This window comes from Vidua chalybeata, chromosome 6, assembly GCF_026979565.1.
Source record: "Vidua chalybeata isolate OUT-0048 chromosome 6, bVidCha1 merged haplotype, whole genome shotgun sequence".
Taxonomy (NCBI): Eukaryota; Metazoa; Chordata; class Aves; order Passeriformes; family Viduidae; genus Vidua; species Vidua chalybeata.
This window is the reverse complement of record NC_071535.1, coordinates 38,315,857-38,330,606: the sequence shown is the minus strand read 5'-3', so window position 1 is coordinate 38,330,606 and position 14,750 is coordinate 38,315,857. Positions and strand designations below refer to the sequence as shown.

At 47.4% G+C, this 14,750-nt stretch overlaps 1 protein-coding gene across 10 annotated transcripts in view; it reads right to left on the bottom strand.

Annotated features, from left to right (window-relative positions):
* Positions 1-226: 226 nt before the first annotated feature.
* Positions 227-14,750, bottom strand: part of LOC128789976 (transmembrane protein 263-like) — a 200,804-nt gene continuing 186,280 nt past the window's right edge. For all 10 annotated transcript variants that reach the window (XM_053946351.1, XM_053946358.1, XM_053946353.1 and 7 more), the window contains one exon: positions 227-5,114. In XM_053946351.1, the coding sequence (XP_053802326.1) occupies positions 4,828-5,114 (287 nt within the window). In that variant the 3' untranslated portion in view covers positions 227-4,827. The remainder of the gene's footprint in view (positions 5,115-14,750) is intronic.

The window sequence follows — 14,750 nt, the reverse complement described above, 5'->3', positions numbered from 1 at the left end:
TTCTTACCATTCCAATCAGGAAAGGCGCCTGCAGCAAAATAGCTTTTGAACCACGCTTGAAAGCTATGTCCTAGTTTAAGCAGGGGTGGAGATTCTGCCTTGCTTGGTGCCTCATCTAGAGCCCTTAGGGGACAGATCTAATTTCCCAAGGAATCTCTAACATCTTCCTTCAATTGTGCTTCCTCTCCTCATTTCCCCCCACTAGGAACAAGAGCCAGCATAATCATGGTTTTTATCCTCAAATTTTACTGTAATTAAAATACAGAGATGCAGAATATTCCCGGAAACACACTGCAAAACAAACCAAGCAAACAAATTCAGTAGGAAACCAATTACAGACAATGAAATGATAAAGAACAAAAGTGTTCTCTGGAGCCCAGCACTGTGCACAGGACCGCATGGCCGCAGTTTTGGGTTGCCGAAGGCCTCCTCAGCTCCTACAGAAGCAGAGCTGGGCCCTGGCTCTCGGCTCTCTCTAACCATCTCCATATTCCCACTCGTGCTGTTGTTTTAACAAGATGACTTTGCAATGGAGATACAGAAATGACCCACCCACAGGGATAAGAGCCAACAAGGGAACCCAGAGAAAAAGAAGTGGGTTAAGATTTTCCACACGCAAGACACAAGGGAACAGAGAGGGGTGGAAGACATGCAATTCTCTCCCAGCCAGGGGAGCTGTGGAGGCAATCACCCTCTGGTCTCCCAGACAATGTGAGTGTGGATGTTTAACAAAGGTCTCAGCAAAAGCTGTGGGGAGCTCTATCCATGGGCAAGACTGAAAGCTAAGGGAGGGATAAAAAAGTTAAGGACAATGAGACAGGTCAGGGAAAAGGGAGGAGAGGATGCACCTGTGGGTCTCCTTTCAGCTAGGACATGTTTGTTGGGCACAGGGAACAGCCAGGCAAGGTGGGACACAGGGCTGCAAACAGGGTCACATCCCACCTCCACCATGGGGGAGACCCAGCCCCATCATGGGGAGATCACGGGAGAGATTTAGGAAGGGTGGGTGATAAGAAGGAAGCTGGTCTGATGCTTCAACCATCCACTGATCTGCCTAAATGAAAATTGCTAGCAATCATCATTACTATGGAAGCAGGGCACAAGCCAGGCATGTACCACCACCACACACCAAAACCCACACTGACCCACTCCCCTTTCTGTGCTCTTCCCTAGGACAAACTCCATTGCACTCATCTTCTGATTCAAAGCCTGTCCTAAGAAACAAATTCTTTCCATGGTCCTCATTTTCTTGTTGCCTCACTCCTCAACTCCTTCTGTCACACCACTCTCTCCTCATCTTCTGTGTATCAACTCCCTTTAATCCTTCCCTCTACCCCCTCTTACCCGATACCACCCCCTCTTATTTTGTACCAAGCTACCCCATCTGGTAGCCATGGGATTTATGCACAACACCATTTTTGCCCTTCGTACCATGAATGGGCAGTGAGAGAAGGGCTACACCAGTAGCCCAGGTGGCTGGAGGAGGAAAGATAGAGCATCTGACAAGAGCCAACAGCTTCCCCATCCAATCCAGATCCCACTGTCCTGCAACCAAAGTTGTCAGAAGGCATCTTTACTTTTAGACTGGGAAGATTGACCCGTTTTCCCTCTGCTCTGGCACTGTAAATGTCCAGAAGAGTGGGCTGGGACTGGGTCACCATGGGCAACTGAGCAGGCCTAGCACAGGCTTTCTTAAAGCCTTTGAGTCCTGGAGAGTTACTTATTCCTGAATGCCTGTTTAGCAGTGTGAGGCCTTGTTTTTGGAGTAGATTTAATCTTCTACCCCTGCCTGCTAATTTGATCTGTTGCTACTCATGGTCCCTGAGCTGTCCTTTAGCTGGGCTGTAAGAACAGCGATTTCAGCTGTGAGTTCTCCTCTCCAGCTCATCTCTTCTTCTCCAGGCCATCCTGCAAGGAAATGGCAGTTCCAGACAAATGACAGGCTTTCCTCTATTTCCTGCAAGGATGCACAGTAGAGAAGAAACAGAAAGATGGGAAACCCTCAGGGCCCCAGTGGCCTTCCTTACATCGCCTTTATCCCATTTGCCACACCTGCTCTGTACACACACAGGGCCTGCAGACAACAGCTTGGGCAGGATGTACTGCCTCTCCCAGCAAGAGCCTGTGTGAGACACTATTTAGCCAAAAGCACAATCAGCCTCCCACCACCCACCCAGGGCTGGCTGCTGAAGGTTCTTAGATTCTATCTTCTCCTGTCCAAGGCCTAGGAGAGACATTTAGGAAAAAGACTCTTCTGTCCCAATTGGCCAGAAGCTATCTTTCTCAGAGGGTTGGTGACAACACAGCTAGTTACACAGAAGCAGCTTTCAGCTTTGGGGCTAGAGCTCGCTTCAGAGGCAGTCTGTGATCTGGAATAAGAGATGAGTTGTGCTCAGGGAGAGCAGTGAGCAGAGATCTGTGCAGCGCAAACTGTCCTCCAGCTTTGCAGGGCGTTTGAGACAAAGGGAGAACAGACAAGACTTCTTCTGGCCTTGACAACTGCCACGAGCATCCCAGCAAAGTACAGGCACACATCAAGGCCTGATCTTTCTGTGAAGCCACTGCCTTCAGAGACAAAACTGGCATGTCAGGGTCAACTTGGCCTTCACCAGAACAAAGGGCACGAAGTGAGGAAATGCACACACCTACCAAATGCTGCTTCCTCTTCAGAAACAAAAATGTAAGTCAAACCTTTCTCATGCTATCAAGAGTAGCAAACTGTGGAGATCAGCAGCTTCTTACCACTGCAAACAGGAGGGGCTACCTAGCAAAGGGTATGGAGAGTGACTAACACCAGCATGATTATCAGGGGGACACAGCAACATACATCCCAAAATGTGTATTTAATAAAGGTCAGAACAAAAACTGCATCACAAGCTCAAGAACATTCAGCAAAAATGGTGGCGGGGGTGTATGTGTGTTGTACTTAAATATTCCCTGATGTCTAAGTCCTAAGCACGAGAGAGCAGTCAGGAAGTGCAACGACCTCCAAGGGGAAATGAAAATCAAGAAAGTTGCATTCAATGTCCAAAAGATAGGGCTGAGAGAAAACAAACAGCACAGACAGGAGAAAGGGGATTTTTCACATTCCTTTGGTTTCAATAAACTATGCTCTTGGGCAACAGAGGGCAAAACATCCTCTAAAACATGATTTTTCTTTTGACCAGGACCCTATATAAAAACTTTATGCTGAAAGTGCCAAAGATGACTGTGTGAACTCCTCTGCGGCAGTGGCACAGGTTTATTTCCCTGGCTGAAGACATGCCTGTGGACTTAGACGTACACACGCACGCTAACACAGATGCATGTTTATAAAATACAGCACAAGCCTATGCATCCAACACCTACAGACCTAGGCAAATCACCTGCCAAAGCATCCAACACCTACAGACCTAGGCAAATCACCTGCCAAAGCCAGAAGCAGCAGAGTTAATGCTGGAGCCTGTGGCTTTCCTCATCCCAAGAATTACAGGGGACCTTGGAGGGAGTGAGTGAGTGAGTGCATGTTTGTATGTGTGTGTACGATGCCATATGGCCCCTTGAGCATCACAGGCCAGGCTGAGGATGGCTGTGACTCCCAGATGGATGCAGGTGTCTGGGTTTCTGCGGCCTTACGACTATGGGTGGGCTATGTAGTGCAGCGTGGTCATTCAGAGGAACCCGGCTGGGGCCACAGGAGCAGCGTGCAGAAGAGGAGTTGCTGGTGCCCTTTGCAGGCTAACTGCTGTTGGAGCACGCTCAGCAGCTTGGGAAGTGTTCTCCAACATGGTGCAGCCCACTCACACCCAGGCCTTCACTCCCAGGGTGCTGAGTCGTGGGGAGAGCAAGACTCTCAGCTTCCCCTCCATCCCTGCAGCAGAATTTGGGTGGCATTTGGGAACACACTTGCTCCTGGTTACTAGTGATGTCTGTGGAGCATGAGTGTGGCCAAGAGATGAAATGCCCTTGTTACGGAGTGGGATACTGGAAGGACTTCAAGGGTCAAACAAAAGGCCTGGTCTCTCTGTGGAACATCACTGCCTGTACTGCAATATCACAGAGGCCTGGCAAGTGACACTGTCAGTTCCTTCCCCAAATGGGAACATACAGCAGCTTTCATATTCCTCCCTCCCACCAAGAAAATTTGTGCAGAACTTGATGGTCTGGGATGTATCATGCCCTAGTGAGGCATCACCCCAGAGCTGCTCTGCTGAGCTTGAGGGTTCCCTCTCTGAAGGGTTCAATTCAGCTGGGGAGTAAGTGACTGGGAGCAGCTTGTGGGGATGGGCCCTGCAAAGAAAAGGTAAGAGGTACAGGGCAGGAGGGAGGCTTCCCCCTCTTCACAGTATTTCTCCTTTGTGTCGATGGGACTTCGGCAGTTCTCTACTAGGCACACCTCCCAAACACACCTTACAGAGGGAAGGGGTGTTTCAGAGGCTATCTTTCCAGCTGAAGTTGAATTTGACCACACAACCCACACTTCAAACCAGGCATAGTTCCCTTCCATACCCTGTTACTCCCTTCACCTCCAGGCAGATGGAGCCTGATGCTTTCTCCCATCCCTCCATGCTTACAAGAACAAGAAGGGAGGAAGGAAACTACAAGACAGAAACAACCACACCTTTAAAGTCCCCAGAGTAAAGATGGTTCCCAGTAGGTGATGGGAGTGAAAGGCATTGACAGTGGCTCTGTGAGCTCTGAGCTAGGCAGGCAGTGCTGAGCAGGCTGCAGCCAGAGTCTGCTCGGGTGCTCGACCCTCCCTGAAGCGGCTGGTTCCAACTCAAAGAGGTGCTGGGTAGGGGGACAGTATGGGCAGGTTGATCTTTTGGAAGGGAGCTGTGACAGGGATTAGTCAGCCTTGTCCTTCTTCTTTGCAGTGAAAGGGACTTTGCTGGCGACCGCACTGCCCACAGCTCCGACGCCGCCGGTCACTGCTGAGACGCTGCCCTTCACCAGTCCAACGCCAGCAGCGGGGACACTGGTCACAGCTGTTTTGGTGAGCTCCAGACTCTTGCTGCCCACCCAGGCAACTCCTCCCAGTGTGGCCCCCACAGCTCCCCGGGTGATACTGAATAGGCCGCCTGTCACTCTCCAGATGACTCCTGCCTGCTGCTGTGGGTGGTCCTTGCTGGCATCTGTGGGGAGAGAAAGGGAATGTCAGAAGTGGTCATGCTGGAGACCTCCCTGGGCACCGCTTCCAGCCGAGGCTGGTTGTCCTGGCACATGGCACATGCTTTCATGTGCATAATGCCTTGCCTTGCAGCCCTAGACCTCTTGGTGCATGAAGGAGGAACCAAGGCAATCCCAGGCTTACACCATAGCAAGAAAGGACTTTGAGAGGGTAGGAGTGGGAACAGAATTGCCTGTGTGACAGAGAAGGGAAAAAGGCAGGTCAGTTACAGCCCCAATCTTGCATGCCTTTGTGCTGCAGTGCAAGGCAAATCCCACTTTACAAGAGATGTAATTCCCCTCCCATGCATGTTGGCTAATGCCAGTAAATCACAAAGACTTAACACCAGCACAGGAGGCATGAACTACAGACATCAACAGTTGACGTTTGTGTGGCCTGCAGGTCCTCAGAAGCATCTGTTTGGAAGCAGGTCTGGGCTCGTGTCAGATGTGGAACTGAGGCACAGCACAGACTTATCTGCAAGAGCTGTAATTGAGTGAGCAGAGATAGCAAACTGCAGTAAAGATACAGTGACAGAAACGTCACCTCGGGTTCCACAAGCCCTCCAGAGATCTCAGCTATCAATTTAATAGTGTTAAGACAGTGCTTAAGTTACTACACTGTGTCACTGCTGGTTTACCTGTGCCAGCTGGATCAAGGCCAGCATGATATACCCACCCATCTGCTGCCATCACACCTGCCCACAACACTGCAGACATAATGTTCACAGCTCACCACTTCTTGGGAAAGGGTTGACTCTGAACTGCTTCTCACGGGATTCAAACCTGACAACTCTCCTGCTGGCCTGCACACAACCCTCTCCCTCTGCATCAGCTAACAAAGTGGTGTGCAGGCAGCAAAGCAAGAGCAGCTCTTTTCATGGGGCAAGGTATTTTGGATACTCTGACTTCTGATTCACTGCCAGTTCTGTCCATGAGATGAGTTACTAATAATTGAAAAGCACAATAAAGCAATCCCGGCAGGAGAAAAAAGGAGTGTGTTCATCCTGAAGTCCACAGGGAGCTGGTTTGCAGGTCCAACTATGGGAATTAATTTTCTGCTTTTATTATTCCACTGTAGCTTGTGCTATGTTCAAACACAAGTGACAACACTCACAAAAGTAGAGGTGGTGGGCAGGTGATATCAAATCCATTGATGTTTCCATTCTGGGAGGGTGATTCAGTTCAGAAAGTAGCCAGTCCACCCTATCTGTTAATCTTCTTAATTCTCCAGCATGAAATAATGCCTCTGACCTCACATTGTAAGAAAATAGCATCAGCTGGGGTAATGAACATTGTATTTCCGGCTCTGTTACAGAGACAGCAAAGTGGTGAATATTTGTGCTTCTGCAACTGCAGATGGTGCTACGTGGGAATAATTTTTAGATGGACAACAAGTTGTGTCAGAGGAGCAGAAAACCTAAATGTTTATAGGCTGTGTTTTTCCCCCCTCAATGAATCACAAAGTGAGCATCAGCAAAAAAATGCAGACAAGAAAAGGTAAAAAAAAAAAGGCAGAGCATGAGTCAGGTCTGTAAAAAGCTAAATAGCAGTTACTTGAGAATGATGCTGGCACATGTTTTGGTTATCCAACAGTTTTGTTAGATCTTTTCCTAAAGGATGGAAGCTCCCATGGCTTTATTCATTGGAGCATCTTGTTAGGTGGAGAGGAATACAGAAGGATATTGCTAGCTGTTCAATCACTACAGTTTTGTTGTATTTGCATAAAGTAAAGTGATATCAGACTCCAATTTTTTGTGAAAGCATCCAGATCCTGCTTATCACAGCCCAGCAGAAGGTGATGAAATATTCCCCATTAGCCTAAGAGAAACCCTAATACAATATAAAGCGTCTCCATATCAGAAAAATGTGGGAGTAGCAATGTTGGGGCTCTGCTGCGATCACCATGGCAGTGGTGCCATGCCTTTTCAAGCCCCTGTGTTCCTGGAGCTGTAGACTCTTTGACTCTCTCAACCCTAACCCTAAACCAGAATCAGGTGGTGTGATGATCCTTCCCTAGGTATTTTTGGATTCCTCTAAAATTCTGCAGAGCTTGGAGTTTTCTTGGATTCATACATTTTCCCCTAAGCTTCTTCCAGTCTGAACAGAGGTCTCCCTTGGGCAGGGAGTCTGATGTTCACTAGCTCTGATGCTTTGGAAAAAGCCTTAAATTGCACATCTACCTGATAACACAGACTGAAATATGGAGCTGGAGAAGGGCCAGTACAGACTTACCAGTGTACAGTTCTACGCAGTATACAACCTATTCTTTACTTATTCCTCAGCAGTTTCTCAAGAGGTTTTCTTTCTCTCCTCCCCTCGATGTTACTGAGACCCATTGGCTCCATGTCCAGTTTAGCTGCTAGTCCTCAACTGCTCCACAGTGCTTATCGAGTACAGCCATTTCTGTGTTTCATCTGCAGTCCAAGGGCAGGAAGAACTGAGATGTCCAGAAATCCATGCAACTGTAAAGCAGGGCTAGGTAAAAGCCAGAGTGGTCCTCCAAACAACCTCTATTTGTCAGTGATGGCAGGTCTTGTGTTCCTGCTCCCCTGTGTGAGGAAACGGATCCTTTGTGTCCCAGAGGACTGCAATGCAGAAGCTTTGGGCATTAAACACCTACTGGCATGCTCAGCTGCAGAACCAAGTCCTATATCAAAGTAGCAATAATCTTTCTGGCTCTCCCCCAGTAAAACTGCATTTTAGGCTACCTGGAACCTATCTGTAGGAAGATTTATGCCTCTGGAGCTGCCCAGCTATCTGAACTACACTAGTGTAAGAATCTCTTACATGGTATGTGAATGCCTGCAGGTGGGCAGCCTACGGACGAGAGAGAAGGTGGCAACTGCAGACGAGATTGAGGGAGGACATTACTCTTCTAGCAGAGAGTAGAACATATTGGACAAAGTGTCAGGAAATACTACTGAAGACAAGGCAAGGACAAGGTTCTTTCTGCTTAAGCTAGGCAGAGACAACAAAGCTGCAGCGCACTGGAGCACCAGTGCTTGCACACTGCCTGCACCTGATCTGCAGCCACTCTCCCAGTCCTTAGAACTCCTCAGGCAGAAGGGAGGGAAGATTTAGCCCTGGAAGGGTGGGAGGCTGTTGCAGAAGCACTCTAACAGCTCCAACTCAAAGCAGAAGATGTACCACATCAAAATACCCCCAAACCTATTGACCAAATATACAAAAAACTAAACCAAAACTCAAAGATGCTCAGGTTTGAATAGATTTGAATAGAAAAAAGATAAATCCCTGGTGACCCCAACCACAAGGGACCACAACTAACCTGGTGGCAAGCTGAGATGGGTCATATTTGTTCTATATTCCAGATGATGCGTTGAAAGCTTTCAAGCCATCCCTGGTTAGTTTGTCTTCAAGATTGCAATAAACCCCACAGTAAGCTGTCATGTAAGATAAGCATCAGATTTACAGTGCAAATTAGTCTCTCAGACAATGGAGCGAGCTAAGCATTTTGTTGGCACAGAGGAGTCCAGATTAAGAGCAAGACAGACAGCAGAGATGAAATACACAAAATAATCAGAGAGACAGACACACTGCCTAAGCAGGGGAACAGTTCTGTTCCCTGGAGCTGGCTGCAACCCATGCTGCTCATGAAAGCTCTTCACAATCTGCAGAGCCCTTTCTCCTCTCCATCGACGACATGGCCTTTTCAAGGGTCCCTTCAGCTTCACTTCACCCTATGTCAGCTTAGAACAGAAGAATAGGTAGGAGAAAAGAGTTGATTAAAAGGCTCTTCCGTATCAATGCCTGCATTCTGGGCTGGGGCTGGCACACCCCACACAATAGAGGTATCTCCCCACACTCTCCTCCTTGGCCACTGCCATCTGCACTCCCTGCTGGCTTCTCTTCCAGAGCAGGGGTCCTGCCTACCGGGGCAGTTCTTCTCACCTGATCGTAACAACATCCATGAATCAGGCAGAAGTGAGATTGTTAATAACAGATACAACTCTCTGTGCTGCCATGACACTTTTCAGGGCTTTGCAGTGCAGTCATTTGGAGAAACAAAATGCGAGCCTGTGCTGGTGCCTAGTACAAATTGCACAGGCACTACTCTTGCCCTCAGCCCCTGACATCAGGTGATATGACAGGCAGCATGAACTCTTTACTTAAAGAAGGACTTGTGCAAGTTGCTCTTTCCTACTAACTTATAAAAACAGCCCCAAGCCAGGAAAGCAGTGTCAGAGAGCAGCACTAGTTCTGCATCTTTCCATTCCTGCTGGGCCCCCGACAAAGCAGCCAGGCTGCTTAGAGGCCTAACAGTGTCATCAGTCTGTCCCTCAGCAAATGTGAGAGGAAGGGGTGAGGTCACTAGTTCAAACCTGAATTACTCCTCTGACAGCTATTAAGTGGCCACTGGTTGATTTAGGCAGGTTCCCTCACCTAGAAAAATGTTTGGTCTGGAGGAACAAGCAGGGGGTGGAGGGTCAACTACTCACACAGTTTAGTTCCATCTTTTCCCAGCTCTTTTTTAAGAGACACTGAGGAAGTTGTTCTGACCTTTACTGCCTCTGCCCCACTGTGACTGAAAATGTGTGATTTTCTGAAAGCCTTGGTTGTTGAGTCACAAACAAGCATATATGGGAGAGAAGTTTCCAGTCCTGATGTTTCTTGGAGAAAAAACTGAAAGTTTGATTCAAGTGCACTCTTAAAGCTCTAAGAACCCCAAGTGGATTATTGTTATTTTTAACCCTGTGACTTTTTCAAGCCTACCTCAATTTGAAATGCATGGGGCTGGCACTGATGTTTCTCTTCCCTTTCTCTAAAGCAAAACTGAAGTTAATGATCCCTATTTCCTCGTATTGCTGCACTGTCATGAAGGTTAATTAGGTACAGTTGGTGCAGTACTTGTAAGAAATTGTACTTGTATTGTCATGACTGGCACTGATATGATTCCTGTTCCCATTCTCAGTGAACACACCAAAGACAACTTCCAGTTTGTCTCTGGAGATTTGTCTTCCAGACAAATCACAAAGATGAGAAGAAAACTTGCCCCATCCCCATGCATGTCACCCTGCTGTTGTGGGGCTACCCAAGTTTATCCTGCAGCCGAGACCTTCCTTTTGGGTGATGCGCACCTCGGCTAGCACAAGCAGCTGAAGCACACGGAGACCACTCTGTCTGCTGGGCACAAATGACATCTCACTATCAATCACCTAGCAGGACCCTTCTCCAGAGAATGACCAACACTGCCACCAACACTGCCTTTTTCCAAGCCCTGTCTGCTGCTGGAGAAAGCTTAGCTGAATCTTGCAGGTCACATCTGTAACAGGCATTTATGTCTGAGAGGAAGGAACTGCTGTTCATGTCCTTTTTGTCATTTTTGGATCAAAGATCTAGATCCTGCAGTGTCACAGGCAAAATGTTAAAGGGAGTGCTACAAAGTGTTTGTTCTTCAAACACTCGTGCTTCACTCCTGCCATCAGTCCCATGCTGTAGCTGCTGGAAAAGGCTTTGCAGGCTCAGCAGCTGGGCTCTACCCAGCCCTGCTCTGCCCAGGCACAAAATGCTACAAACCACGATGGCTGCCACCAGCAAAAAGCCTAGAAATGCCACATGGAGTTTAGCCCTGGAGTTTTAAACTTTAACTCTGCAATCAGCAAGACATACTCATCTCTCTGCAACAGGACTGTTCAGGAAGCTGCTGCACACAGCAAAATGGGGCAGCTGTCTCTGCAGCCCAGCTCACCCCAGGGCTCTTCACTGGCACAATGAGCTTTAATTGCTCCTTGCACATGCCCCAGGAGCAGTATTAACTGCTGAAGCATCTACCTTGAAGCACTGAGAGACAGGGTTCAGAAGGGTAAACGAACAGTGATATGGATATAGAGTGGCTTGTTTTCCTCAGCTGAGCCCATGGGGGGGAAGCAGCCAAAGCTCTGACTTTGGAAGTGTGAGGCTTAGTTGGCTGGGAGCTTCCTGACTCTCTTTGTTGGGAAGCTTCCTGTCACCAAAACAGAAACTCTTGGTAAAAACACAACGATGTTGTTCAAACTTTCACTGAAGAAAGAATTCAGGGAGATTGGCCTCAGAGCAGGTAATAACCCGGTGGTCAAGGGATTTGACCAGGCTTGAGTCAGCGCAAGGACACTGCCAGCCACACACACACACACACACACACACAGAGTAAATGGCCTAAGCAGCGGCTATTTGCACTTTTTAAAAAACTGTTTTACTTTGCAAGAAGAGATACTAATTGGTTAGAAACATAAACTTATCCTCTCACTTCCTAAGTGCTTTCAAATACCAGAGCCAAGATCTCATCTGATGGGGGTTTCTGTTTCTTGAAAAATAGTTCTGTTTTTTTGCCATTCCTTTTCAGGAGGTGACTGGGTTTTTTGATCCAGAAAAATCTCTTTTATATAGCTATTATAGTTTGTCAGGAGCAGCCAGAGTGTCCTTCAACCAGGATTTCCTGGGACCCTTTGATTCTTACAAGACTTCAGCTACTCTGGTGCATAGGGATGGTGTCTAAAGACAGGATGTCCCACAGTCCAGAGGTAATGGTCCATGTGCTGCAGAAAAACACAAGTGCCAGACAGGTAGTATCATCTACTAGAAAGGATGTGGATGAGGCAGGAGCATGGAGACCCAGCTCTGTTCTCAGCATTATTGCTGACAGCTGTCTCCTGTGCTTCCTCTCCACGTTCCTGGCTTGTTTCAGCCATGGATGGTGTGACTGCCCAGACAACATGCTGGGGATCCTGCATAACCTGCAGTGGAATGAGCTGGCAGGCAGGAGTTAAGCCCAGCTCTTCAAAGCCCAGCAAGTTGGGAAAGGAAGAAGTCCACCCTTTGCTGAGGGGAAACTAATGAACACTAACTGGTTGGCCTTGTGGTACTTAGAAACAATCTCCCAGCTCCCACTGACATACTTAGCCGCTCATCTCAGAAACAAATGCACACCAGGACAAAGTTCTCCAAAGCTTGCCATCCTTCTGATGCAGCTCACAAGGGCTTAAGGATGAGGATTTACCCTTTCTATAGGCAGCTGGTTTAAGACTCCTGTCTCATTTGATGTAAATATCATCTCTTACTATGGTGTATAGATTGTAAGAAAGATGAGCCCACAGGAGAGAACTAGAGCAAAACTACCAGTGGTGATGGCCCTACAGGAAGAAAGAAATCTGGCCATTCCCCCTTCTATCTCCCTTGCAATATCTCTCTCCATGTGGAATAGATACAGAAACAGGCTTTTGCTGCTGGCCAGACAGGTCACTAAAGAGACTAGGATATCTCAAGTTGCTGACAGAGTGGAAAGATGATCTCGAAAGGCAAGAGATTCCAACTTGCCACAAAGAACTGTGCACGATGACTGCTTCCTCCCTACCCTCACCACCCTCTGGGCCCTGTGCTAGAAAATGCACTGGTGCATTATGGCAAGCATGAACAGCAAGGGACAGCTATCAGCTGGGCTCTACCTTTCCTGTACTTGTGTTAAAAGCATCAAAATCAGACTTGACTTGTTTGAACTTTATGTTCCTGCCTGTCTTCACTTTCCACTTTTTGCTCCACCTACAAGCACTTGGATCAGTTAAGTGGCTTGCTTAAAAGTTGTCAAGAAGGAGCACATAAAGCTTCACCAATAGCTCCTTTTCCTTCTGGAGTCTCATCACTGCTACACTGAGATTTTGGATCACAAGGTCAGGAATCACCTCTTGCCATGAATATGGACTCTTGAGCCCACTTGGGGATCTGTGGGTAGGAGTAATCCAGCAGACTCAACGATTTTCAATGGCCTCAAGATTTAACGTAGGAGGAGGAGAGCTTTCCAACAGAAAAATTTATTCCTTACAAATAACCCTTCCTAGCATTTGTGCCCAGCATGAAGAGACCACCTTTTTAAGCCTGTTCTTTGACCCATGCTAGCTCAGGTCTTGTCAGGGCACATCACCTCCTCTGTCACTTCTGTAGCAGTGGTTGTACATTCTTCACTGAGCAGCTTTCAGCTGCTTGTGATAGTACCTGGCACAAAAAGACCACAAATGAATCAGAGTATCTTGTTAAACAGTCTTGTTAATTCAGCTCTGATAAAGACACAGGAGAAAAAAAAAATCAATATTTGTAAAGTGAAAAAGGACAAAATCCATAGAGAAATAAAGGTAATTTTCACGGTGCCATGAGGGCCTTACAAACAGTGGAGAATAAATAACATAATCCAAGCTTATGTAAGAAATAACTTTTCTTCCATGCTCCAGTGCTACCCAGTGGATTTTAAACAAAGGCAGACTCGGTTAAGCCTCCTCTGTCCAGTGAGTCTAAATGTCCTTCCCATGACAGCATTGTCACAATTTATCAAAAAAACACATGAAGTTAGGTCCCAGCAGCAGCCTGAGGAGAAGCATAGGAGTGAGACTAACTAACAGGAAGGTGCTCTAGGCTGCCAAGATCAGACATCAAAAGTCCCCTCTATTTGTTCACCAACTGCCATGAATATTTCGTGTACTCTGCCATTATATTATCAAAGGCTTAATCTCTTAATCTCTGGAAACACGTGATTCGTGATTGCAACTTGAGCATTTTACAGCTGAGATATCCAAGAATTTGTCCAAAAATATTCCTAGTAAAGTTGGGAACATATCCTGCTTTGGTAGTAGGGAAGGATCCAGGTCCAGACATTTCCTCTTTCCACTCCTGGAGCAGTTGAGCAATGGATGCTGATGCTTTTCAGCGGGATGGCTGGCACCAGTGAAATATTCAGAAATTCTGCATTTATTCTGATTACGTGTTCCCTACTCCTCTCCAAGGGACATGGAGGAATTGAAGAAAAAATTGAATGGCAGCTCAAAAAGCAAAGGCACAAATTTTAAGTGACCTTTGACTCAAAGAAATGACCCGTTCATCCCAGAGGTTACCCAGGGGTCTTTCTGTCTATCCAAAGGATAACAAGGCAGTTAAGCTAAAAGCTGTGTCCTATAGAAGCAGCTGAGTGGGGGATTTACTGGGGAGGTACAGATATTCTTGCCTGCTTATGCTCCAGGATGCCAGGAACAGGTAGGATAGGCCTTTATTATTCTGCTAGAGGAAGGTATTTGATGACCTAGTCTCAAAAACTCAGTTTCACATCTCAGCTGACAAGGGGAGAGCACTGCAGTCATGAGTGGGCAGGTATGCTGCCTCTGGGAGCAAACAGGCAGAGCATTCCTCCCCCACAGCCAGGCTGAACAGAGAAGGATGGGACCCATATTAGATCTATTCTAGTGCAAAAATCATCCCCCAGCTCTGCACCCAAACCTCTCAGTGTCCCCTCACCCTGTCACTTCAGAGAGAGCCAGCTGGTCCTACCTGTGGTTTCCTCAGTGAGCCCATCACCTGGGAATCTCAGCCTGGAATGCATAAATTAGAGATAGCATTAACACTGCCCAAAGAGACAGCAAACCTCTGCCTCTGCGCTGCAGGGACAAAGAGCTGCTGCTTAGGAGCAGGAACCCACAGGTGTGACAGTTCCTTTTGCTTCCTTCCATATTCATGTCCTTTCTGTTTCCAAGGCAGACTTCAGTACAGCACAGCAGGGATCCTATGCACACTTGGCTTTTGGGTGGTTACTGAAGGGCTCTCCCTGGTGCTGCAGGTAAATTGGA